This window comes from Accipiter gentilis, chromosome 8, assembly GCF_929443795.1.
Source record: "Accipiter gentilis chromosome 8, bAccGen1.1, whole genome shotgun sequence".
In the NCBI taxonomy this organism is placed as follows: domain Eukaryota; kingdom Metazoa; phylum Chordata; class Aves; order Accipitriformes; family Accipitridae; genus Astur; species Astur gentilis.
Genome location: NC_064887.1, coordinates 36,307,023 through 36,333,390, shown reverse-complemented (window position 1 = coordinate 36,333,390; position 26,368 = coordinate 36,307,023). Strand labels below are relative to the sequence as shown.

At 52.3% G+C, this 26,368-nt stretch overlaps 3 protein-coding genes across 5 annotated transcripts in view; all 3 read right to left on the bottom strand.

Moving 5' to 3' along the window:
* DNM3 (dynamin 3) overlaps positions 1–7,963 on the bottom strand; it is a 186,905-nt gene extending 178,942 nt beyond the window's left edge. For both annotated transcript variants that reach the window (XM_049809312.1, XM_049809311.1), the window contains exon 1: positions 7,752–7,963. In XM_049809312.1, the coding sequence (XP_049665269.1) occupies positions 7,752–7,897 (146 nt within the window). In that variant the 5' untranslated portion in view covers positions 7,898–7,963. The remainder of the gene's footprint in view (positions 1–7,751) is intronic.
* A 6,713-nt stretch (positions 7,964–14,676) lies between these two features.
* Positions 14,677–21,670, bottom strand: METTL13 (methyltransferase 13, eEF1A lysine and N-terminal methyltransferase). 2 transcript variants are annotated; one of them, XM_049809320.1, is made up of 8 exons: positions 21,097–21,670; positions 19,923–20,723; positions 18,984–19,183; positions 18,174–18,369; positions 17,196–17,339; positions 16,776–16,988; positions 15,900–16,031; positions 14,677–15,395 (listed from the first exon to the last, which is right to left on the bottom strand). In XM_049809320.1, exons 1-8 carry the CDS (start codon positions 21,431–21,433, stop codon positions 15,121–15,123), a joined length of 2,298 nt encoding a protein of 765 aa, XP_049665277.1. In that variant the 5' UTR covers positions 21,434–21,670; the 3' UTR covers positions 14,677–15,120. The 2 variants fall into 2 exon arrangements, with proteins under 2 accessions (XP_049665277.1, XP_049665276.1); XM_049809319.1 differs by having other exon boundaries at positions 19,923–20,670; positions 21,097–21,306.
* Positions 21,671–21,740: 70 nt separating this feature from the next.
* ITPA (inosine triphosphatase) lies at positions 21,741–25,813 on the bottom strand. The gene is made up of 8 exons (XM_049809342.1): positions 25,713–25,813; positions 25,552–25,609; positions 25,404–25,468; positions 24,574–24,647; positions 23,723–23,754; positions 22,858–22,973; positions 22,271–22,347; positions 21,741–21,967 (listed from the first exon to the last, which is right to left on the bottom strand). Exons 1-8 carry the CDS (start codon positions 25,773–25,775, stop codon positions 21,847–21,849), a joined length of 606 nt encoding a protein of 201 aa, XP_049665299.1. The 5' UTR covers positions 25,776–25,813; the 3' UTR covers positions 21,741–21,846.
* Positions 25,814–26,368: the final 555 nt, after the last annotated feature.

Below are 26,368 nucleotides of genomic sequence, written 5' to 3'. Positions count from 1 at the left end.
AGTGGTATAGCATACAATCAGCTATGCCTCATTCTAGTCAAGTCTAAAAAAACTTTGCCTCTTCAGAAGCATTATGAAAATACATTTATCTCTTTTGTGGTGGACAAGGTGTCAAAATGTACAATTACCTTTCTTGATACAACACAAACCATTTCAAATTATTTTGCAGAGCTGGAATGTAACTGGATTCAATTCTTCTACTCCCTCCAGAATGTATACATAATGGAAACTGCAGTATAAAGGCAGCCTGAATTTATAGACAGAAGGACAACTACAGAAGGAAGGGGGGAAAGGGAGTGCTTCCAAAACAAATTATCCAAGTCTTTCAAACAACTTCTCTAGCCATTTTATCCTTTTTTACCTGCCAATTTATCCTGCTTTGAGCCTATAGTATGTGCAAATGAATATATTGTCCACAACAACCTAAAGTCTGTTCAGCTAAATATTGAAATTTAATATCAGCCATGATCTCCCATCTCTCTGCTCACCAGAAGCTGAATCATTACCACAAGAAAATTTTATACTAAAAGTCTGACCAAAACAGTGTTTTGTGCTGCTACTTGCCAGAACACTAACAAAGTCATAATGCTGGAGGTCTCAGCCCAGACTCCTAAGGCTCTCCAGCCTATTTCCTAGATTTGATGCAGATTGGGGATCTTCTGTCAACATTTGTTTAGCACCTGAACAAACTAAGAGGTGAGCACGCAAGGGCACAATACTGCCTCTGATGGATTATGCTAAAATTTCTTCTGCAGCTTCCAGCTTGGCTGCTGAACAGATCTGGAACATAGCCCATTTCATCCACTGTCGTGCAGCAGAGGCTTGAGACACCTTACAGTGGTTCTCGTGCTTGCTACGCAGAGCCCTGCCTATTCTCTGCAGGTGAGTTACACACAGACCATTTTAGAGCATCCTCTATAGCTAAGCACTGAATACACGTGTACATTTTTACGCAGTTGCACTGTACATAGTAAACAAAGTACTGAGTGCTTAAGATTAATCTAGCTTTGATTATATCATCTATGAGAGTGGGAACCTAGCTGTATTACAGCAAATAGTAAATCTCCATATCAGAACAACGAAATCTTGGTGATTTCGCATGGGAACTAGCATGCAGAAATACTACACTAGATATTGAATTAAAAGCATAACTTCCACATACAAATTATAAAAGCTGACATTATCGCTAGACACTTTGAAAACCTCTCTTATCTACAGCTACAGTCTCCTTTGCATCCCAGAGGCTATCACAGACAACAGTACTTGGCAGTACATCAAAGCCCAGCATGCAGTTAAATGGGATTTTGCTCCTCTCTAGTTCAATAATGCTGCCTTGTTCATCTCAATGCAACTTGCTGAAGAAAAAGATGCAAGGTCACAGTTAAATAATGCTCATTTCCTGTTCTCAGCATATTTACACTACAGGCTTTACACTGCAGACACACAGCATTAAAAGGATTCCCAGTAACTCATTACACACGAGCATAGCAAACAAGGGGAGTTCATGGGCTTCTATTTACTAGAAGGCCTTATTTTGAAATGCACTGTTTAAACAAACAAAACAAACCACACACAAAACCCCAACCAACCAACAAAAAAAAACAAACAAAAGACCAAACACCAACCGCCCCCCCCCCCCCAAAAAACACAGAAAAAGCAAAAATGGCTTCTTCCCCTGTGTGCCTGCAATCTAGGCATTAAGAAACCCATGAATACCATCAGTTTACTCACTGATCAACTGTTGGATAGTGAACCACAAACACAATCTCTCTCAACGACTAAGCTGTTAGGGGTACAAACTAAGCACCAGCATGGGTCCGTTTTGGGGAAGCAGAAATGCTGCTACATCTCAGCTGGTCAAAGCAGAATCTAATACTCAGGTGTGGTACCATATAGATATCTAAAGCAACCATTGCACAAAGCAAAGAAATGCATAAACAGAAAGTTTTAGACTACAATCACAGTTATCCCACACCGATTTTAAGATTATATGCTAAACTTCCTTTTGAAATAGAAGCAACTTAAAAATAAAGGAATAAAAATCTAAATCCTACATACAGTTAAGACAGAGTAAAGACTCAAGGCATATACATGTGGATACAGATGCAGGTAATGTTTAAAACCAGTTTGAGGTCATACAGTAAATCAGTGGCAGAGAAGAGAACGGTGCCCTTGCTTCTACTTCTCCACTGCAATCCATAGCAGCATCACTCCCTGTGTTTACAGGTGAATGTCCAAACAATAATAATTTTAACATCTATTTATCTAAACTGGAAAGCCTTGTTTTCTCTCTCATCTACAAAGACAAATAACATAAGCTTGAAACACAAGAAGGAGCAATGCCCATCAAGAAACAGCAAGACAACAAAGGTGCTTGCTATTTGTTGATTTTGACACTACAAAATCCCAAGTGTGGGCTCCTTCCTGAAGGCAGCGAGTTTCGGGATTTATAAGATTATGAAGAGCCTAGAGAGTCAGACACTGTTGAATTTTTAGAATTGTCTCTGTATTAGGAATCAAGAAAGTTTTGATAAAGTTAAGTGGATACCTATAGTCTGAAAAAAGAAAAAACCCACACAAACCTCTTACTAGATGACTATTCACCTTTAAAAATGATCAGAGGTGTGCAGTCACCTTCAGTACCTCAATGGATTGAACTTCCAGTAACAAACTGCCACTGAATTTGTAGCATCAATTTCTCAGAAGGCACTCAAGACAAGACCAGGGGTTTTTGAGGGTTGGGTTTTTTGCAGGGTTTTGAGGTTTTTCTGAAGTCTAGGTCTCAGACTTCAAATATTAAGCTTGTGTTCACTAAACCACTACAATACGCTAATCATACATAGTATGTCGAAGTTAAATTAAGAGCACTTATATATGTATTCTTGCAGGTACACTTTACAAAAGTGTTAAGTGTTACTTACTGATTTAGCATCTCTATAAACTGCTTGATATACTGAACTTAAATGCCAAAATATAGGCTAGGGGTCCCTATTACAGAGTATGCTTTTCTTAAAAATAGAAGCAGCTTTTAATTGGTAAAATTTAAATGCCAGAAATAAGAGACACAGATCCTCAAAGTAGTTTTAGAGGAAAACTTTTACTTCACGGGGGGGGGGGGGGGGGGGGGGGGTGTGCTGGGGGTGGTGGTGTGTTGAAATCAGCGTATTTGTTTGCATGTCTGTTCTTAACTACACATTTGCTTTACTTTGCATATCTTAATTCTCAAGACTTGACATAAAAATGAACTTAAATTCCACAACAGAGTTACATTTAAGGACAAAACTAGGCCATCTATATCCCATCTAAATAGCCAAGTTTGTTCTGCAACCTCTAAATGTAAAAATGTACTTGGGGAAGAAACCTAGATGAGCTGCTGTCTCATTTGCTGCTGTTTCTATTTAATGGAGTACCCAGAAACAATTCTTGCTTTCAGTGCACCAGAGTATTTTGATAACTAGACCAATATGTTCAATACAGCTGTACAATGGCTTAATTAGTCAGGAAAAGGAGTGGCTGACTCTCATTTCCAGAAGATTCTTAAGATTAAAAAAAAAAATCCCCAGCACCACATTTCAGTTTGTATCTCCAACTGCTTAGGTTTTTCATGCCTGTTTCACAGAAGAGGAGAATTTTCTGTAAGAAAGTTTTTCTGTCAATGACCAGTAACTAAAAGAATAAAATATCTGCAACAATTTTAACTATAACTCCCACAGGAAGCACGCAATCTAAGTAAGCATCTACTTTCTTTGGAGAAATTCTGTGCTTCAACAGCCAAATTTAAAGTCCTTTCTCTTCCCCTAATGACTGAACACAGCCTTTTCACAACCACCATCTCAAGCAAAAAAGAATGAGCTGAACACACAAGGAACCATAATTTAAAAAAAAAAAAAAAAACCAACAACAAATTAGTACATATTTTATAATAAATAGCTATACAACATGCAGTGGCTCTAAGATTATGAAAAGCATCTCAGATCAAAAAGCTGTAAAGCTGTATTACAAAACCAGACCTCAGGCTCTTAAAACGAAAGTACTTGTTTGATTATGACTGACAGGCTTACAATCAAGAGTTCACATCTTTTATAAAACAATTATTTGGCCACATGCAGTTTATATTATATTAAGCAGGGAAGGAACTACAGAGCTTTCAGCTTTGAAATCTAATTATTAATTTCTTGCTATTTGTAAGACTAAGACAAGGTTCTGATTCAAATCTGGAGAAAGAAGCCCTAACAAGTTAAAAGCACAGATGGCAAGCTAGTTATCTCAAAAGCCCATTTGGATATATGAAATAATAGAAAATGTTTTCTCTCCAAATACAGTTTCCAGGGATTGCTTCCTGCCATCAGTTTTCTTTTAAGTAACCCTATTACTATCAAAAGCAAGATGTTTAAAAAGCACAAACAACATTTAAGTTGATGGTCCTGTACTCATCTGTAGCAAAGGACTAAGATGAGGCAAAATACCTATCTCCCACTGGCAATCTCTTGGTATTAGATGTTTGCCTCCCCTTTGTGCTTTTGCATCTCTCTCCCACCAACTTCTACCAGAATACTGCACTAGATCCTTTGCTTCAAACACTGGCTCAGTATTTTAAGGGCACGCCTACTTCTGTTACAAAGAGAAGCAGGTAAGAAGAACATTTGTTCTTCAGACAATACCATTTCCTCAAACAAGTGCCATGAGCTCCAGTTAGGAACACATGAAGGTCTAACCCATAAATGGAAATGACTGTTGTTCTGACATGCTCTCTGGAATCTCTGTTTCCATCTAAATATAACCAGAGTCCTGAGAGGAAACCCTTCAAACACAGTCATTGACTACCAGAAGAAGCAGTCTCCTTACACACAGAAAAGCAGTAAGTGAAGAGCAAACTCTCCAAATACCAAATAGTAACAATAATGGCTAAATTGAGAGATTTGACACTGCCCCACTCCAGCCTTGTTCCAACCTACAATGTAGTTAGGCTCCATAAGGAAGCTCCAACTCTGATACCACCTGCAAGCTAGAAATTAGCTTTCCTCTGTCCAAGTGTGTGTGGGAAAGTCATCCTCACACAAGCAAAGACCCTGTGAAGGACTGAAATGGGCACAATGGTCTAGAGACTACAGGCAGCAGAGAACACCAATCTGAACCTAGAGTTAAGAAGAACCTTACTAACTTCACTAGAGCTCCACTAACAAATACTCAGGTTATCAACCAACAGCAAGTTTGTAGCAAGACCCTGCCCTCCACAGGGAGTATAGCATGCCTTCCTCTTACGAATTACAGTTGCTCCTGAAGAGAGGAGATCTTGAATGTCTCTCTGAAGGCTAAGAGTTCAAAATCTACAAATCAAAATCTAATGACGATGATTCAAGTGGCAGATAAAAATCCAACACAACAACAAAAACGCAAAACAAACAAACAAACAAAAACCACAAAAACACAAAGCCAAAAAAACCCAAACAAGAAACCACGAGCATTAACGCTCAAACTTCAGAGCAATGCTGGAACTATTTTATTTTTATGTGAATTTCAAAGCTGGTTTACTATTAGTTAATATTCGCCCTGTGGTTAATCACACACATCATGAATGTGCCACTAACAAAAAGAAATGAGCTACCTCTATAAGCCATATTAAGACAGATGCGTATGTAATAAACCTCTTATTTGCAGAGAGCAGCTTCATTATCCTGTAAAAACGGGAATGTCCAATGGCTTACTAAAAAGAGCCATAGACCATTTTGCCTGCTGATCTGACAAGCACAATGCTCTTCCGATCTCCTGGATATTTATTAATCTGGTTCCGAGGGTTCACAATCAAGTTCTCACAGCTTAGCAAGTACGTATCTGCTGACTACACATACTCACTCAGTCTGGAGAAAAGGCACAAATAAAACAGTTGCTTAAGTCTCATGGAATAGGTCTGAAGTAATGCATTTTAATGCCACATTTGCAATAGGCTCCAAGCTTGCAAGTAAGGAGGCACTACAGATCAGCTGATACTGTATCTCAAGAAGTTTCTGAATAAAACAACGATGTGAAACTCTGAGACGGGGTTGAAAGAATCCAAATTCCAGCTCCCATGTGACAGAGACACCCTGGTGCTTCGCAGTAGTCTCACTCTTCTCTGAGGACACTCCCTTGCAGTGTCCACAGGCTGCATGATGAATAACTGCACAGGTGAAAAAAAGTCATTGCCCTTAGCTTTTCTTCGTAATTCTTCCTAGAAATATCTACGTCCCACTAGTGCAGCTGGTTCCAGCCTCTTGTCCAAACGGGCCAGATTAGAACAAACTGTTCATTTTCACCTTTTGCTCTAGCGAGGCGTGTCCAGGCAGCAGGGGTGGGAGTGCACTGCACTGGAAGAACAGCTCCACCTGCGGATCAGATGGAGCAGATCCCCCTAGCAGGGGAGCAATAACAAGCATCTGGCAGCAGTAACCTCTTCCATCAGCACAGCTGGATCCAGAGAAAGACATCAGCCCACAGCCCACCACACTCAGCCCCGATTGCAGGTGGATGCCACCCCAGACAAGGCTGGGGACCAAAATATCCTTGTTGACAAGAAAGATGAAGATGCCTTTCCTCCTCAGCACATCTGCTTTGCACAGCTTTGTGGACACACAGATCAAAAAGTCAAAAGGTTACAAAAATACTTTTTAAAGACTTGTTTAAAGAAAACTGTAATAATTTGATAGCCAATAGTGATTATAAGGATCTAGCTTGTGCTTTTGAAACTCAAGAGACTGGCAGTAATGTCGACGTCAGTAGTTAGCTACAGTCTTCAAGTAGAAAGAAGAGGAAGAACTGACATTTAACACAGGAAGTTCTGAAGTGGAGATAAAGAACAACTGACCCCTGCTTACCTGCTGCCCACTTTTATATTGCGTATCAAGAGCTATTGCAGTCTGACACATGGCCAGGTTGTGGAGAGACACAGCACTTAATATTACCTTTAACGAAGATCTCCGTGCATCTTCCCCAAAATTCCCCAGTCACTGACAATACAGCAGTACTTTTGATCCTATACGCAGAGGCTAACGATTGCAGCTACGCTCTGAAAACACCACCTCCCTCCAGGAGCCTGCAAGCTATTTGCGGCAAACGCAGCAGGAACTTTATGAAAACAGCACGTGAAGTTCATGTTTACCTCAGGAGATCTTCAGAGACGCAGTCTGTCCGCTGAAGGGGCCACCTGAATCATTAGGCTTCCCCCCTCTTCCTTCAGTAATTTTTGGAAAAGGTGCTAATACCCATACGCACCTTAGGACTGCACGAAGTGTAAGCAACGGTAGGAGAACCATTAACCGGCCAGACCCAGGGCTCCCACCGTAATTAGGATTTGGGGCTTTAAACACCATTTTTCCCCAGACGCCCGTTAACCACCAACCCCCCCCCCCCGCCGAGCACACGAACGCGCTCACACCGGACTCGCGGCCGCTTCCCCGCAGCACGCACATCAAGGACGCTGCCGTGTCAGGGCCCGCTTCGCCCCCACCTCCGCGGCACCGGGTGGGGGACACACCGAGCACCCCCGGTCGGCACGGAGCCGGGAAATCCCACCCCCCCCCCGGCCTCGTACATCCCCGCTCGCAACCGGCCTCCCCCCGCCGCTACGGGGCGGGGGGAGGCGCGGCGCTGCAGGGGAGGGGGGGGCGCGCGCGGCGACCGTTAGAAGGGAGAGGGAACCAATCGTCGGGAATAGCGCGCGGGGCGGGGGGAGGGGGGGACGGGACGCTGAGGGGGCGTCGTGCCCGCCGCCTCACCTGGAGACGCAGTTCTCCAGCACGGAGCTCTTGCCGGCGCTCTGCCCGCCCACCACCGCGATCTGCGGCAGGTCGAGCAGGCAGCTCTGGCCCAGCGCCGCGAAGGCGTCCTGCAGCCGGTTGACGAGCGGGATGAGCCCCTCCATCCCGCCGCGCCGCGCCGTCCCCTCCCCGCCTCCTCTCCTCTCCTCCGCCCGCCGCCGCTGACAGGTAACGCCGGCGCTCTGCGCATGCGTCCCACCCCCGAGCCTGGGGGCGGGGTCTCCGCGGAAAGGCCACGCCCTCCCCCCGGCCCGGTGCCGGTGGGCAGGGCAGAGCCCCGGTGGTGCGGTACCCTCTGCCCTTTCTGCGGTGGCACCGGCTGAGCCTCTTGCCGGTCACCGGCACAGGCCAAGCAGCTTGCAGGGAGCATCCGCGGGGTCCTCCCGGCAGCCTGGAGCCCCCGCTCACCCGCTGCCCACTCGCTCCGCTCGAGCGGCTGGGTGGGCTCGTCCCCACACATCCACACATGGACAAGCCGGCCTCGGGGCCGGGACCCTTGGGCGCAAGAACCACGGTTTGCCCAGATCTGCGCACCCACCCATGAGACCACCATGCTGTCCATCTCCACCAAGAGCCCTGACCCAAGCCGGCCACCCCGTTACGGTGGCAGAAGGGGCTGTGGCATCCCCCAGCACAGGGCCGTGCCCGGCTGTGCCATCCTCCAGCACCCAAGGGAGGTTGGCATGTGCTCTTCCTCTACGAGTTTGGCACCAAACTGGGAACAGGGCCAAATCAGGAGCACACAAGGGAGCTGGGGTCCTGCTTGCCGGCATGGGACCTGGCAGACAGCTGGCTTCAGCACTTCCCAATCTGCCGAGCAGGGTATTTCGGAACAGTCCCAGGGGCTGAATTCTTCCTGGTTCCCGCCTGCGATGGGAAAAGGAGCAGCAGGAACCGTGATCCATCCCTGCAGCGCATGAGGGGCCCTGGCAAATGGCACCGAGGCTCAGCCACGGGCAGAAGCGCTGCCAGGGTCAGACACGCATTTACCGGAACGGTGTCAGTGCAGGCCCGAGAAGCTGGGTCCGACAGGGCTGGTATCAAGTGGGTGGTTCAGAAACAGGCTGGGAAGGGATAACAAGGTCTGAGCCATGTCATTGCAGTGGGTTCAGTTAAAAATGCATACTGGGGCAGAGCTAAAAGCACAGGCGAACAACAGAGATGAGATTTATCTGTGATTACTGGCAGCAGTCACAACACAGAAGTATCCAAAACAGAGGCTTTGGAGTCCTGCAATGATAAAAGTTATCCTCCGTATTAAACCAGACACCAGCCTCGCTCAGCGTGAAAAGCAAAACAAAAGGGAACTGCAAACATCCCGCAGGCTGACAGATACTAACAATCTGGAGGATTATCAAAACTTCTTGGCCAGAGCTCTCAATAATTCTAAAAAATTACTCTCTACGACAGGCTGACTTCTAATCCTGGAAACAAACGAACAGTTTGCTTTAGCTCTGGCTTAAAAGTTTTTAATCGGCATAACGCAGATGGCTTCTCTAGCAGTGGCTTTGCCGCTGCAGTTAGATCACCTCCCCAGCATCACAGGCTCTGGGAAAAGCCTTGCGATCATTTCTATCTAGATGGGGCCTGGGGGTTATTGACATAATTATGCCAATTAACAGCATGATTACTTTTTTTCCCATTCCTGAGCAAGCAGGCTATGCCAGGAGGCACTAGAGTAGCTGCCTGGCCTTCCTCCAGTTCATGGGTTTCTATGGAGGCTGGAAGTCGGGAAGAACAGTATCGCGTTTTGGCCAAATTCACCCTGTCTGAGCACCAGAGCACTTTGTGCTGCCCCAGTGAAATAATTAAGATCAGTAGAAGAGCAGCCTGGCAATAGGATTGCATCTCCACAAGAGATGAACAAAGATTAAAAGAGGCGTGATGCCCTGGGAGCAATGCTATGCACACCTTTAAATTGATTACCTAGGGAACTTTCCTTTCCATTAGGTCTTTAAGTTACATCTTTCTTTGCTTCCGCAATTAAAAAAAAATAAAAATAAGAAAACATCTATGATTAGGAAAAGTTTTAGTTATTCCCCCAAGTCTGGGAAATTTCCAAACCAAAGTTTTTTGTCTCTTGAAGCTGAGTTAAAGCTGCTAAGTGACCACACTCCCCCTGTGGCTCCATCACTTACAAGAATCCACTCTCCCCCACCCCCCCAAAAAAAAGCCACAAGCAGCCAAGTATAGATTTCCCACCTCCTGGAAAAAGCATGAACATTTTCATTATGCATGCCCCTGTTATCACAAGGGTGCTCGTTTTTCCAACAACTCAAAGAGAGCAGTGAAGAGAGGAAGGGCACTCGAGCATATCTTCAGGTCTCTGCTTTTTCTAACCGACTTCTCCAGGCAGCTTGCTCCAAACCCCTGCGTGGAGCCCAGCCTGGCTTTCTGAATTTGTTGAGACTCAGAGTCACTAAACTAAAGGAAACAGGGTTAGTACTAGCAGAGACCATTGCAAAGCTTCTTGTAATGAATAACCCTGAAAAAAAAGACCCAAACCAGCATCAGGGAACCACGCAAGAAACCATTTTCCTGGGGAGCATCAGGCATGATCCCCAGAAACAGAGCGCTGCATTGCTCACCGGTTAGCCAGCTAAACGCGCTCTGGTTTTACCCTGTGCTCAGTTATGGCCCATGATATTTATCACTTTTGCCATTTGACAGGCTCAGCAAGGAGAGAAGACCTTTGCCGACCACCGTTGCCTGGCGCAGCAGGAAGGGTGCCCTGTTGCCCAGGGTGGCACGCCAGCACCACCGACTCTGTCAGCGTGGTCTGCTCACTTCCAGATGTCACCAGCTCCAGCACAACCTGCCTAGGGCCCGCAGCTCTGCCACGGCATCCGGTGCATTTCAGATCAAGCCTATGGACAGCAGGTTTGAACTGCCCTGACTTCCAGAACAATATACAGCAAAAACAGTCTGGCTTCAGGGTGCAGCATCTGCAGCATTTGAGCCCACAAACTTACCCACAGACACTTCTTCCTAGCCAGGCAGCGTGACATTAAAACTGAGGACATTTGGATCAGGTCCCCAGGCTGTTTTATAAACACGTACCAGTGCAATTCCCTTCATGAAAAATGGGTTATATGTAAACTACCAGAAAGGAGATTTGCAGATGCCTGCAGTGAAGAGCCAGGCATGCTCCCCTGCCAGGAGAGCGGGCAGGACCCCAGGGGAGCAGAGCACAGACAAGGCTGCAACCTCCCCCCAGGGAAGTATTTAGAAGAGGCAGGCTCCTTCACGCATGATCTTCTTCTCTCCAGGGACCTTCCTCACCTCCTTCTTGCTTCAGATACAAACCCAGAGTCTTGCAGAGCTTTTCAGGCAGCTGATCGGCACAAAGCAGGAGGAGGCGTGGGCACAGAGCCTCCCAGGACCTCAGCAGCACCTGGCTCCGCAGTGCTGGCATGAAGGTGCTGGTCAGCATTATGCCTGCATATCTGCCAGGAGGAGAGCTCAGACCTTGAAGCTGCAAAAGATAGAATTAAAGCCAGTGAACGAAATCCAGAGTGGCTGCAGAGCTGTGATTAGAAGCAGTGGCTGCAGCATTTCCCCTTGTAAAGAGAAGGCGCTTTCTCCTTCTCCCCTGCAGCCTGTGGCACTGCTGACTCATGAATTGCAGGACAGCAACACCCCAATCCCTGTCCCTTCCAGCATGGTGGCCTCTCTCCTGCCCTGTGACCTCCAGCTGCATCCTTCAGTTGAGTGCATCCAGTTGCAGGGTAGAAAAAGGCCACCGTGCTGCATTGCAGCCCACAGACATGTTTCCCTGCGGCCCCGAGCAATCCTGCAAAGAGCTATGGTCCCTTGCTGCATGCCTGGCAGCATGCCTGCTTCCTTGGTCACAAAGCCAGGCAAGCAAAGTGCTTCTTGGAGGGAAGATTTCATGGACAAAACACTTCCCAGATACTTCCACCCTCCAGGATGTGGCTGTTGCAGCCCTTGCTGTGCTGCAGCCCTTGCATGCCCAGGCGGCAGCAGCAGCATTACCCCCAGCAGGGCCAGGCTCACCAGGGCAGAGCTCTTCCCAGCTGCAGGGAATCAGCCTCAGTGCTCACTCTCTGCAGCTTTTATTACTGAAAAATCTCTCCCAGCTGCTTGACGTACTTTCAGCTGGAGGCAGTATGTCCTCCCTCCACCCCCACCCTCTTCCTGAGAGCCCAGCCACTTCCAGTCCTTCTGCAGAGTAGGGATCTGGGCTGTGACACCCATGGAGATTATACCATACAGGTTATATGCATTATATGCGTGGCATGCCACCACTGCCTGCCTCATAGTGTCACTGTCCTGCCAGCTGCCTGGCCAGAGAGTCACCCTGAGCCAAAGAGCCTCCATGGCTGGGCATGACCAGCTGCATCCCTCCACCCAAGATCATGAAACCCAGGGCTGACCCATCAACTCCCAGTGCCTCGCTCACTGGAGCACCAGCAGGACATGGATGCGATGCTCCAAGAAGGATTTGGGCTGGACCAGACCAAAGCATGCCCAGCTGGCTACAGCCTTATGCCTGAGCTGTGTGATGAGTTACGCAGCCATCTCTTGTTGTGCTGGGAAATCCAGAAAGGAAAAAAAGTCAACATCTCAAAGCCAGCAGAGGTTGCTAAGTGACAGCAGTGCTTGTTTCTATCCCACTGCTTACAGTGTGCCTACGCTGCAAAGGAAGGAAGTGAGGAGTAAGGGATGTAAACATAAGTATATTGCCAAAACACTCAACAGAAATGCAGTTGCTAAACATACACATTAGCTGCATGTTTTGGCTGCCAGGAGAGAAATATTTACCACACATCAATTATTCCAGCCTCAGAGCATTTTACCTGCAGAGGAGGACGTCAGGTATTTGCAGCGCTCATGAATTTGCCAATTTTCCAGCTGAAATGTATTTCCAGACCAAACTTGTAGGGCTGTCAGTAGCTGCAAGGACAGCTGCAGTGAACTGAGATTTCATCCTTACGTTGTTTCTAATAGATGGCTTTTGTTTTTCCACCAGGATGTGGCGTTATGCAGTGATTAGGAAGCACAACAGAAAGGCAGAACTGGACAAGGGAGAGATGAACGCAGCCTTTGTATGAGCTCCTGGGGAAGAAAGGAGATGGTTTTGGTAAAATAAAGGGCACACACACAAACCTTGTCATTGGAATTATGTTGAGAATTGAAAAATAAGTTAAAAATAGACTAAATGCAGCACTGCTGATCCAGTTGAGAAATTTGCCATCGCTAAACTGGATGGATAATAAATATCTTTCAGAAAAGTGCTCATCACAGAGGATCTTTAGAAGCTAACTGTATGGGGGCAGGCAAATTTCCACCCAGCTCGAGCTCCAGCCTTGTCTCTCCCATTGACCAGTGACCACATGCTGTCCCAAACACTATGGCGCAGAGGAGCAACCAGGTGGTGATCAATGTACAGAAGGCACATGCCCATGCTGCCATCCTTTATCTGAGGCAGGGAGCAGGCCAACCCTGCTCTCCAGTGCCTGGGAACCATCAAAAGCACTTATTTTAAAAAAGCACCTGCTCCCTCTGCATAGAAGCAGGCCAGCCCAGGGAGAAAGTAGGGCACTGATTTGTCCCTCTGTGTGAAGGGGAATAAGGCAGGGAGCATCAGAGAAGGGATCTGAACAGAGCAGTTTCTGAAGCAGAACCTGCTGGCAAATTAAAATTAAAATATAGCCACAGTCGCTGATTGGAGGGACGTGCTTGCTGTCGGCACAGCTACCATAGTACCTTCTGGGCACAAATAGCCCTGTCTCCTGCGTTGATGTGGTGGCCATGGTCCCCACCAGTTCAGGGGGTGAAAGCTCCTGGGGTGCCCTTTCCAAGGCCCCAGCAGGGCTGGGGAACCACAAACCCTTGGACTCACGTACCCTCTCACTCAGCTTTCCAAATCAAGGAGGATTTCCCACAGGTGGAGGAGAGCTGGGTCCTGCTAAGGAGAGGCTGCTGGGAGAGGCTGCTGGAACAGGCTGCGCGAGCTGCAAAGCTGGTGAGATGACTCCAGCAGCGATGCTGAAATGCAGCTGCTGTTGCCTCCACACCAACAGCTAGGTAAGATCCCTCCCAGGTGCTGTTACCACCCTGAGCTGTGGCAAGGTGGCTAAGGAAGGTTTGCTTTGGGAAGCAGCTGCCAGAAAAACGTCTAGATGTCCTTGCTCTGGGTGCCAGCAGCAGAAGGGACCAAGCTGTGAGGGTATGGTGGCAGTGGCAAAGCATCGTGGTGCCTAAGCAGGTTGTCACCTTGATGGCTGCAAGCTGGTCACTTTAGTACAATGTCTCAGATTCATTTTAGTACCACCTGTTCCAGGAGAGAAAGACAAACCCCCCAAAATGGCTTCTGATGAATGTGGGAGCACCAGTGGGTCAGCTGCTCTGTAACCAGACAGGATGCATGGGTCAGCTCTTTAGCTAAACCTCGCAAGGAGGCACCAGGCTTTGAAACCCTTGGGACAGACAAAATAAGCCGCCTGGGCAGGAATGGGGTGCTGTAGGAACACCCTACTGGCTATTTTCCTGCTGCAGGAAGGCTGACCTGCACTGGCTGGGTGAGGGGTTGGTGTGCCCAGGGGTCCAAGCACAGGGCTGGGTCCCTGCAGGCCCAGGGGGCAGGGGGGAGAAGGGTTGGGGGCCCAGGGGGTTACAGGTCTCAGTTCACAGTGGCAATTGCTGGAGACATGCAGCAGAGGGGCAGGCACATGGCGGAGTCCAGTTTCAGGAAGGCAAGTGGGGCTGGGGCAGGGGCAGTGGAGTACAAGGGGCAGGTGCCTGCCACCAGGACGTGTCCTTGAGAAGTGGAGGAGACCATACCTTTTCCAGGGGTACTGGGAGCTCCAGAAACAAGCCTGGCAAAGCACCATGGGCCTCAGAGCAGTCCTGAGCACTTTTATTTTCACAGCTCTCAGCCCACCCGAACACATCCACAACCAGGCTTGGGGCAGGGCTGGGGCTCTGCACAGATACCAGAGACCAAGAATGCCATAGATGCAGGGAGAGGCAGCATCGGAGGGAAGGAGTCATCCATGATGGAAGGGAATGGCACAGTCAGAGGGATGTTTTTCCCCCAGTGGGAAAGCAATGGGGACAGACCCAAACCCACAGCCCTGCCAGACCCACAGCACCTTCCTCCCCTTGCTGCACAGCCTCCCACAGTCCTGGACCACTCCCGCTGCAGGGAGCGCCTCTCTGCACCAGTCCCATCCTTCAGGCAGACTCAGGCCACCACCAGCCCCCCAGGAGTGGCAATCCCAGCCACAGGCATCCCTCCACTGCAGGGCCGCAGAACCCACGCAGGGACACCTCTCTTGTTCAAGCAGCATCGAGGCCCCTCTCAGAGGATCTTGATAGCCTGTAGCATGTCTGCCAGCACGTACGAGCTGTCCCAGGGGCGCCCAGGCTGCCGCAGGGCACCCTCCAGTGCCTGGGCGCGTGCCTCCAGCTCTGTAGGGTCCCGCCGGTCCTCAGGGCTGGGCTGGCAGAACAGGATCTCATTGACCTCCTCTTCAATGCGGCGTGCATAGAGCAGCGGGAAGACCTCCCTGAGGGTGGCTAGGACAGACTCCTTCAGCTGGGCGTCACGGCACACCAAGTTGAGCACGAAGACTCCTGCAGCAGGGTGAGAGGGATGGGAGTTCAGACCAGCCCGCGTACACCACCCTGCTCCTCGCCTACCTGTGAGAATGCAACTGAATCGGTGCCACCCTGGTGCAAACGTCTGCCCCGTGGCAGCACGAGGAGTACCAGCAGCCCCTCCCCGGTGCCCTTGGCCCAGCGCCACGTCCCTGCTGCCACGCGGGTCGTAGGTGGGCACACAATCTGTTCCCAGGTACCACCTACACCCTCTGCCTTCCCGCAATGTTTCCTGGCCCCCTGGAATGTCTCAGCCTGCCTGACCCAGCAGTGCCACAGGCCACCTGCTCCCTGCTCTCACAACGCCCACTGAAACACCCAGATCTGGGACCCACCAGGAGCAGCGGATGTCACACAGCAATCCTGGCTGTGGCTGCTATTCTCCAGGATGAGAAACGGCAGCAGAGCCCCATTATACTCAAACCCCACACAGGGCTGGCCAGCCTGGATGCAGGGACATGGACAGATCTCCCCTCCTACCTTCTGGCTTAAGGGTGGTTTTAACTTTCTGTAGAAAAGGCTTTTCCACGAAGGCTGGGGGAGGGCAGCTCATCCCCACCGTGAGGTCTTTGCTATCCACATCGAACATGATGGCGTCATACTGGGCTGGGGCTGCAGGAAGGAGCACAGAGACTTGTTATCCCATGGGACAGAGATGAGCCACACACAGTGGGGATGCAACGAATGGGGTGGTCAGGACAACCCCTCTGCTATGTTACGGCTGCTTCTCTCCCCTCCTGGGGTTTCTCTTTCCAAATGAAACCCATGGCAGCAGACCTCTGTGCTGGGGGAGGCAACAAATCTAAGGTCCCCTGCACACACTGTGGCAAGGACAGGCCTGTGAGCTGCAGAGACCTGTTGAGGCTGGAGCTCGTGACACATGTGGGAACAGCTCAGAAAAACCCGGCATTTGTTTTCAAGAGTGAATGTTAGAATTTGTTGTGCTGCATGTTTGCCAGGCCTTTGAAGAACTAGTTTTACAAGGTCAAGTTCGAGGATGGCCTTGTGTATGCCTGGGAAGATGTGGCTGAAGACAGTCACGAGTATGTATGGAATGTTTTTATCTTTAACTGTTCTGAGGACTGGCAAACATCCCAGCTGAGCCAGATATGCGCTCCTGTGCTAGCAGTATTGGCTGTATGCTGTTAGTTCTTTCTAGATCTTTGTTGAAACATACATAAGTTTGATCCTTTAGTGAAATAAACAAAATCTTGTACGGATAGTTTGAGTAGTTAATTCAGTCATCGCAACACATGGCAGGAGATGGGCAGGGGTGAAAGAAGTCCAGGGCTCTGGTCCCCAGCACATCACCCACTGGTATCAACAGGGTGCCCGGTATGTTCTGCGAGGTGATACCTTCAGCTGCCAGCTTGGCCACGTAGTCCAGGCCATCGGAGACATGCACCTGCATACGGTCGTCCTGGGAGAAGCCGAACCAGCGTGTGGCCACCTCCAGCATGGAGGGGTCAATCTCCACCACGGCCACATGGGCCTGTGAGAAGTAGTCGTGGATGAAGAGGGGCAGGCTGCCCCCACCAAGCCCCACCACCAGCACCGCCAGCGGGGTTCCTGCCAACAGAAAGCACCTGGGTGAGCCACTGGGATAGCTGTGCCCACACCACCTATCCAACCCCACCCTGCCCAAACCGCTTTGGGAAGGGCACATGGGGTAGCCCAGCCAGGAAAGCCCTTCCCCAGGGAGCTGGGGCATGGGGACACCCACACGCCTGCCCCACGCCTGCCTTGGGCACAGCGTCCCACCACCAGCCTTGTCACCTGGGAGGGGATTGGGGCCTCCCAGCAGGCAGAGCCCTGCAACCATGGCCTTGTGGTGCTCACAGCACAGGTAGCTCTTGTCGATGGCTGCAGGTGGCTCAGTGGGGCTGGGTTTCTTCTTGTCCTTCCTCCGTTTCTTCTGGCCTGAATGAGGAGGCATTAGCTGGTAAGGCAAGGCAGCAGACAAGGATGCTTTCTGGGGACTAGCCACCCCCAGCCTGTCCCAACCCCAGGGCAGGCAGCAGAGCACAAAACCACCCCCAGAGCCACCCCCAGAGAAGGCAAGCAGGTCCCAGCGGAACTTTTATCTTCCTCTCATATCAATTTCTCTGCCACCCCAAAGTCATCCTTGGCCCCTGCCCCTTCCTGGCTGCCCCACTGTCCTGGTTTTGGCCAGGATAGAGTTAAATTTTCTTCACAGTAGCTGGTACAATGCTGTCTTTTAGATTTAGGACCAGAATAATGTTGATAACACACTGGTGTTTTCGTTACTGCTGAGCAGTTGCTTACACAGAGTCAAGGCCTTTTCTGTTTCTCACCCCACCCCACCAGCAAGTAGGCTGGGGGTGCACAAGAAGCTGGGAGGGGACACAGCTGGGACAGCTGACCCCAACTGACCCAAGGGATATTCTATACCATGTGACGTCATGCTCAGCATATAAACTAGGGTGATGTTCGGAGTGATGGTGTTTGTGTTCCCAAATAACTGTTATGAGTGATGGAGCCCTGCTTTCCTGGAGATGGCTGAACACCTGCCTGCTGATAGGAAGTGGTGAATGAATACCTTGTTTTGTTTTGGTGGCCTGCGTGGCTTTCACTTTACCTATTTAAAACTGTCTTTATCTCAGCCCACGAGTTTCCTCACTTTTACTCTTCCGAGTCTCTCCCACATCCCAAAGTGGGAGGAGTGAGCAAGCGGCTGTGCAGTGCTTAGTTGCCAGCTGTGATTAAATCATGACACCCACCTGCCCCACATACCTGGGAGAGGCATGGGGGCCAGGAGCCGAGCCTCCGACTGCACCACATTCCTGTTGCGGAGGAAGATGAGGCGTCGGAAGTAGCAGGTGCCATCCCCCTTCACATCCTCGATGACATATTCCCCGCTCAGGGTGCTGGTGTCACGGTGCCGCACTGTCCGCACCCCGATGTCCCCTCCCACGGACACGAAGGGCACCTGCAGGGAGGATGGAGACCAGTGCAAGGAAGAAAAGGCTACAGGAACAGATCCTGGTATTCCTACTGTCCTGACCAGGGCTAACGAGCTGGGACGAAGCAGATATGTCGTGGGAGCAGCAGGATGTGCTGTAGGCAGACACAGGGCAGCTGGGGACCAGAGCATGGGACACCAGGTTCCCCCTCCTGTACACGTGTTGGGGTACAGGGAACAAACATCCCAAGACTTCTTGCAAGAGCTCAGGTTTGGGGAGTTGGGACAGAAAGGAGACAGAAGGGACAGGAGAAGTTAAAGCCAGGATTAAGAGGGGGCCAGATGCTCTCAGGGTTTCGGGATGTCTGGTTTTCTTGGGATGCTGGGTTTTGGAGGGCAAGGACTTCACACTGAATCCTGCCAAGCAGGCATTTCATATCCTGCCTCCAAAGCAAAGGCAGCCAGGTGGAGGGAAAAACCAAAGGAGCTACACCGGAGGCCAGCCTCCTCCCTGCCAAGGCAGCCAGCTCATACATTGCAGCTTGGTCTCCCTTGGAGAAGAGGGACTTGCTGCTGGCAGAAAGCCAGCCTGACCCCAGTTTTGGGGAAGCCGAGAGAGAGGGCTGGGCGGCGGGGCTCACCTGCTGCCGGGCAGGGAGGCCCGGTGGGGCCAGCTCCATCACCTTCCCCGACAGCTCCGCCTGGATGCCAGCCATGCCCTCGTAGTGCTGCTCCCTGTGCAGGGCCACAGTGACCAGGCGCCTGAAGCCTGCGCTTGTGGCCAGCTGCCTCCGCCCTTCCTCCGTCCCAAAGAGCCACTCGGTTTCTCTGCCCTGCGGGACTGCAGAAGGGGCTGCCATCAGCCTGGGCCAGTCCCAGTCCCAGAGCAACCACTCCAGCCTCCAGGAGGTGAGCCACAGGGAACAACAAGACATCACAAGGAGGTACCCACTGCATGCCTAAAGCCATGCCCTCCAACCATCAAGAGAGCCAGGGCCTTCCCTGTTTTGGCCAGGCTCATGCAGGAAGGTGGAAAAGCCACATCTCATAAGAAAGGGGGCATCCAACAGCCTCACGACCCGTCTCCAGGCTGTGCTAAGCCCCAGCTTTTCAGGCGCGCAAGGAGGGAACAGCGCTGCTGGCAGAGCCTGATGCATCTCCACAAGATGCAAGTGCAAAAGCAAAGAGCAGCCCTGAGCAGCCTGGCCCTGGCAAGTCAGGACGCTTGCACAGACCAGCGACACCTTTCTGGCTGTGTCCGCTGCACTCTGGCTTTATGCAGCGACATGCTATGGTGGTTGTCACCAGCATCAATCACCACCTTGGAGGCAGGGCAGGCAGTGTCCCTCTGCTGCCAGACGGGCATCTCTCAGCCAGCAAGCTCTGTGCCAGCTCTTTGCTTGCACCACCAGGCAAACACATGTCCCACCACAAAACCAGGACTAAAACATCAACTGAACCCCACACAAGCAGGTTATTTCCCTCTCCAGCCCTGATTTCAGCAGGGCCAGGACTGCTAGCCGTTTTGCAGCTCCTAGCCAAAGCACCATCTCATTGCAGCCACGAGAGGCTGTACTCACTAATGAAGATGGCGAAGTGATTGTCCCGGGAAGGTTTCACTGAGGGGCTGTCAACCACATGCAGTGTGTAGCGAGGCCTCCCACTCTCTTTGTCACACAGATCCAGGGAAACCTGCTCTCCGCAGGGGGGTTTGCTCAGCTGGCTGCAGAGCAGGGCATAATGCTGCCTGTCCTTCACCACTGCCGCAAGCCGCTCCACGCTCTCCACCCGCATCGGCTTGTCCTGCTCCTCGGGGCAGATCTCCAGGATCTGCGGTGCTGAGCCAGGAATCTTCCTGAACTTTGTCATGACATAGACGAAGACTGGTAGAACAAACTGCTGCTTGTCCCTGCTGCCGGCCACCTGATGGACACGCACGACCCAGCCTTCCTGAGAGAAGTATTCCACCGCTTTCTTCAGCACATGGGCTTGAGCCAAGGAGACACAGAGGTAGCGCCCACCCACTTGCAGGACCCGGCTGATCTCGGCAAACATCTTGTCCACCTTGGCCAAAGTGACCTCCTCTTCGTCAGTGAGGATGGCATCCAGCGTGCCTTTGTCCAGGACCACCTGGAAGTGGGCATCAGGGAAGTCCATCTGAAGCATGTCCATCAGCAGGTAGCTCATCTTTGGCCTCTTGCTCCTGCTCCGCTCTTGCATCTGACGGATCACGGCGTCACTGACATCGATGTTGACGATGTCCTCGCACATCCCCACGTCGTACATCTGCTCGCTTAGCTCCGAGTTCCCGCAGCCCACCACCAGAACCTGGGGAGTGGCACAAGCGCAGCATGATGGTGAGAACGCCCTGGAAACATGCTCTAAAGCATTTTACGAGCAAATATCAGCCACGGCCACGAGCCTTCTGTGAAATCCACACCCGCAGCACCTGTAAACCCACCCTCCGGGGCCCTAAGACAACATTTCCGTACAGAAGAGTCACACGGGCACAGAAGCGATGCATCTGCTGCATCTCTTTTGGGGATGACCCGGGCGTTTTAACCCCCAGAGCTCCCCATCCCAGGGCAACCCGAGGGTCTCTCCTGTTCTCTCGCTACCGCACACCGGGGGCTTCGCATCGTCAGCCTCAGCGCACGATGGCAGTTTACGCCGGAACACGGCGGCGCAGGAGGAGCCCGCCGCGGGGGCAAGCCGGGCCCGGGCGCTGGGCGCTGGTCACCAGACGGGGCTCACCTTGTCGCGGGGCCGAACGTACTTGTGCAGGACGGGGCAGAGCTCCGGGAAGGCCCCGTACCACTCGAAGGGCCGCTGCCCGCGCTGCCGGAAGAACCGGTCCCAGTACCGGGCGGAGCCGAACTCCGCGGGGCTCCGGGGCAGCAGGTCCATGGCGGGGCCGGGCCGCCTCAGCCCCGCCGACCCGCCGCCGCTCCCGCCGCACGTGGCCCCGCGCCCGTCGCACCCGCTGACGACATCCGGGTGCGCCGCGCTCCCACTGGAGGCGGCGGCCCCGCAGCCGATTGGCTACCTGTCTCTCTCTCCCCTCCCCTCCTCCCCTCCAGCCGCTTCCCATTGGCTTAACCGCTCCGTGCGGGACAGCGCCCGGGGCGGGAAGCCGGTTCCCCGGGGCGCTGCCACCGCGGCCCTAACAGGCAGCGCCGGGAACCGGCGCTCGGCCCTACCGAGGTGTCTGCCGTTTCCCCAGGCAGAAAGGGCGGCAGGGAATGGCCGGGCCGGAGCCCTCCCAGAGACACGGCGGCCCCTGCAAGCCCGCCCCACCCCGCGGCACTACCGTGCAGCCTAAACAACCCAGACCTGCTGGGCTGCGCCGCGCTTCTGAAGCGACAAGAGCAGAAGGGGGGAAAAAAGGGACCAGGGGCTTCGAAAGGAGCAGCTTTAATGGCAGCCCGCAGCGGAGCAGAGCAATCCCGGGGCCGGGTGCGACACGGACGAGCCAGGGGGCCGGCAGCCCGTGGTGGTGGGGGGCTAGCTGGGACCAGAGCGGGGCTCTGTTGAGTTGCTCTGAAGAAAGAAGGCGGAGAGCTCGCTCAGTGCTCGGTAACGGTGCGAGATCGAGTTCTTCACCGCCTTGGGCAGTTCGGCGTAGCTAGAGGGGAGAGAAAGCGCAAGTCTTGGCAGCAGAGACACTACAGCACGCGTCCCCCCGGTCCCCAAGAGCTGTCCCCCCGATCGCCATCCCCCTGATCGCCTGCAACGGGGCGTCTGTAGCAACACACTGGCAAAGCCAACGACCCCCACCCCAGCTCGGGGGTTCCCCATAACCCACCACGTTCAGATCCAGGAGGGCATTTTCTCCCTGCCACCCTTCCTTGTAAGCAGGTTCCTCATGATGCGCAACCTCAACCTTGGCTTTCCTCACATAATGAGCTGTAGGTAAAACGCCACTTACGTTTGGCTGTAGCCGTCTGGCTGAAAGCAGGGATCCCAGCCAAAATCTCGAGGGCCTCTGGGCTCCACTATCAGCCCCTGCCACAAGAAAGCAAAAAAGCCCCATAAGCTGTGGTTTCGCAGCACTTCCCTCACAGTCACATTTCAAAGACAGATTGAAGAGCTACATGCAGCCATAGCTCACGCTGTGGCCAGCACAGGCTCGCTGCGTGGTGCTGTCCTCATTCCCAGGATGCAACCGAAATTAGCAGCCCCAAACTCAGTGCTCCATCACACTGCCGTGTTGACAGCCCGTCTACCCCCACTCAATTAACAGAGCTGACAACTGCACTCAAATACCACCCTGCCAGAGGGAGACGAGGGGGCCGAAGAGATGGAGGTAACATGCGGAGTTCAGTGTGTACAGGTGGGCGAAAGGGCTGCAGCACTCAGCACCCGCCAGCTGCGGTCTTCCTCACACAGAAGCTCCGAGGGCGTTCAGTGACCCAGGGGCCACTAAAATTGTCCTCAAAAGAGCCACGCTGTTACGGAATTCACATTACAGCCCTCCTCCCTCAGTGTGTTCCCTTTCCCAGGCACAACACCTACATGAGTCTGGCCTTTGAACAGCTTCACCGGCTCCTCTGGGTTTCCAGTACTGAATGCAAAGGTACAGAGAGCGTAGGCAGATTTGTCTTCAAACCCAGCCAGCAACTTGTACAGGCCTGAGCGACACAGAAAGGATCCTGGTGTTACTGCCTTTCCCTCGGAGCGAAACACACCCACCTAGAGATGGATCGAGGGAACATCCTGCACTCACATCCACAAAGGAGAGGAAGAACTACAGGAGGTGACAAAGCTCAGGCACAAGGATGCTCTTGGCCCGGTCCCCCGTATCACTGAAACCAGCACCACAGATCTAACACAGAGCGATCTGCAGGACCCCGCTATTAATTTGGGAGGATAAGCAAACGGATGCGTAGCACCAAAGAGGACTAAAGGCCACTCTGAATTAGTGTGATTAACGCTCATGCTCGCGACACCAGTGCGGCATTTGCAGTCGTGCTCTTAACAGTGGGATCAAAGGCAGTCGCTGCAAAGCAGGGGAGGTGAGCATTAGTGGAGAGGGGCTTGCACAGAAGACAAAGGGAACAGCAGGTCTTGCATGTCACACTGATGACAAACAAGAAGTTCCCACAAGCCCTGCCACCAGCCTGCAGAGGCAGGAGCCTGGGAATCCAGGGACGATGCTGAAGCTACCGGAGAAACAACACCCCGTGAAGAAGGGCATGGAAAGGCTCAAGGAGAGAATGCGAAGGGACAGAACTGGACAGACAGGAAAGGGACCAGCTATGAATTGGACAGCGCGGTAGGCAAGCATGCTCAGCAGAACGCAGCACAGGCAGGGATCCATTTCATTTGGAAAGGACCGAGTTATGAGTTACATGCAGAGCAGAAACACGGGAGGCAGTACCTTCTGGTTTGAGTTTTTCCAGGAACCATTTTCTGAAGGGGAACAAGAGAGGCAAGATTATTACTCAGAAATACGGGCATCCTTGAGGCATTGTTGCCTGCATTTTCACAGCTCCCTGAATCCCTCTTAAATGTGCTGTCAAATCACCTCATTCTGGACTATTCACCAATAACGACAGACTTGGCTCTTAAACTGAATGGGACACAGTGCTAACAGCAGTAGGGTATTGAATTTAGTGCAGAACTGGAGTCTATGTGAATAACCCAGTTCTTACTCGTGAGCACTGACGTGCCGAAATACATTTCTCAACTCAGCCACAAGTTACATCCAGCTCTAGTGTCAATTTCATCATATAAAGCTTTTATGTCTCTGCTTAGCTCAGCAGAGATAGTTTGGAAGAATTAATCGCACTAAAAGTTAATTCCAGGAACTAAGGCAGTGTTTTATTAGAGGAGTTACACTGTAATGGAATAATCTTCTTATCGCTGCATTAAAGCAGTCCTTATGAGAACCTATAGGACACTCATCCAAGCATCCTGCTGAAACACATAGTGCCTTAACTATGCAGAGCCCACCGTGGGGCCAGGTTCCCAAGCTGGCTCCAAGAGCAGGTACCGTATATTGGGAGCCAGAGCCAACAGTTCAGGTCTGTCTGTCTCATCCTGCACCATGACTTACAGCAGGACTCAAGGAGTCCTGGGGTGCAGGATGAAGCTGAGGACACAGACCAGTGATCACCTCCCTGAGCCTATTGCTCCTGGTGCCTGGAGAATCCCCCATGAAGCACACTCTGCCAGCCTGTGCACCTAACTAGGGAACATGAAAGGTGAAGCAAGTTCGCTCCTACTTACATGTAGGGTCCTGGAAGCCCCCCCAGGGCATTGAAGCACAAGCAGGTATCCTCTACTATAACAGGTCCTTGAATCTACAGCAAAAGCCCAAGAGATGGAAACATTAGACCTAGAGGAAAGCACTGCCTCCACACACATTTTCTTGCTCTATCCTATTCTCACGTTTCCACAATAACAGGAACTTCACAAAAATTCACCAGCCATTAGAGCTCTTTACCCCAAAGGCAATCCACACCAGGCAGACACAATTAAACCCATGGTCTCCCCAGGCAGGCCAGAGTGGCTGAAAAACTATAGGGAAGATCTCACGTGGAGAAAAATGAGCAGAACTGAACACCCCCTGCCCTCCTGGTGGACAGGAATGGGAAAGCCTGTGTCCTGGAGGCACGCCTGCATTTTCCTTGAGTCCCAACCCTCACTTGATTCTTTTAAGACATCCATCCCAGAGACAGCTCTGGAAGCTGATCCATCAGAAGCTCCAGCTGACAGCAAACTCGGAGTCCTGCAGCTGCTGGGGCTGGACTGAAGGAGCTGTCATGTCCTCCTGCTGCTCGAGGGACACAGGAGGCCAGAGGAGCAGCAGCAGGACTGCCTAAACACTGTCACCAGCAAGAATCCACCATCACCCAGCGTAGGCCAGGAACAGCCGGCTGATGGGAGTGCAGCAAGGCCAAGCCAGGCCTGGACGTGTCCCCGACTTTCCTCAGGACCGGTCCGGATGCCCCAATGCCCCCGGCTCCCTCCCCCCGCCGGGGCTGGGTTCCCCCGCAACTCCCGTACCCACACCACCGCTCCGACCGGCGGGAAAGGGGAAGGACAAAGCGAACGACCTGCCGGGCGGCTTCGCGGCACTTCTGCACGGAGATCTCGTCCGGCTCCCCCTGGTACTCCGGCACTGGGGACAACAAAGGCCGGCGCTGAGGAGACGGCCGGACCGGGCCGCGCCGCTGCCTCCCCCCGGCCCCGCCGCCAACTTACGGTCAATCTTCTTCGCCACCAGCGTGTAGGGAAAGGAGTCCCCGAGGATCTGAGTGACCTGCGGAGGGAAACCCGTCCGTCAGGACCCGACCCGACCCGGCCCCGCCAGGCCAGGCCGCCGCGCGTTACCAGGCAACCGCGCCCCCCCCCCCCCCCCCCACCTCCTCCAGCTTCTTGACGTTGCCCGTCACGAACACCACGCTCCGCCGGGCCGGCGCCGCCATCCTCACCCCCGCGCCTGCGCGCTCAGCCGCCAATCACCGCCGGCGGCGGCACGGCGCCCAGCAACGCCCAGCCAATGGGGGAAGGCTTCCGCCGGTGCCTAAGGGAGGGCGACTTCCCCCTGGTCCGAGGGAGGGCGCTGGCCGCTCGCCGGTGCGCGGGGCCGTCTCGCAGAGTCTCGCGAGAGCAGCGGCGGCGGCGGCGGCGCGGTGGGCGGGCGCGGGTCGCCATGGCGGCTGGGGCCGGGCCCACCCCTCAGGGCCCTGTCCGCCGCCTCAGGCCCGGCCCGCAGCGGGCACCGGCACCTCCAGCGGGGCGGGGGCGGCCGCCTCCCTGTTTACTTCCTCAGCGTTTGGCAGCCGCGGCCGGAGAAGCCCCCTCCCTCTTTTCCCTGAAGTAGAGTCACGTCTAGCTGAGGGAATGGGGCAGGGGACTGTGCTCCAAGCTCTGCTGCGGTTCACCTCCCGACCTCTGGCGCGTCTTTGCACTTTCTGACACCAGATTTCCTATGTGGGAGCGATCGAGTTCCATCTTTTTGAAGGTAGATGCAGGACCAGCTGGCAGCTGTAGCAAAACCTCCTGGACTCGGGAGTCA

Excerpts from the sequence above, each read along its gene's own strand:
- METTL13 (XM_049809320.1), bottom strand. The coding sequence starts at position 21,433 with ATGGGAAGCGGCTGGAGGGGAGGAGGGGAGGGGAGAGAGAGACAGGTA. Across the intron at positions 20,724-21,096 it reads ACGTTCGGCCCCGCGACAAG|AGCATGTTTCCAGGGCGTTC; the intron begins GTGAGCCCCGTC and ends AAAATGCTTTAG. Across the intron at positions 16,032-16,775 it reads GGCCAAGCTGGCAGCTGAAG|CCCCAGCCCAGTATGACGCC; the intron begins GTATCACCTCGC and ends TCCTTCCTGCAG.
- ITPA (XM_049809342.1), bottom strand. The coding sequence starts at position 25,775 with ATGGCGGCGCCGGCCCGGCGGAGCGTGGTGTTCGTGACGGGCAACGTC. Across the intron at positions 24,648-25,403 it reads GCCGCGAAGCCGCCCGGCAG|ATTCAAGGACCTGTTATAGT; the intron begins GTCGTTCGCTTT and ends CTTTTGCTGTAG. Across the intron at positions 21,968-22,270 it reads CCAGACGGCTACAGCCAAAC|CTACGCCGAACTGCCCAAGG; the intron begins GTAAGTGGCGTT and ends TCTCCCCTCTAG.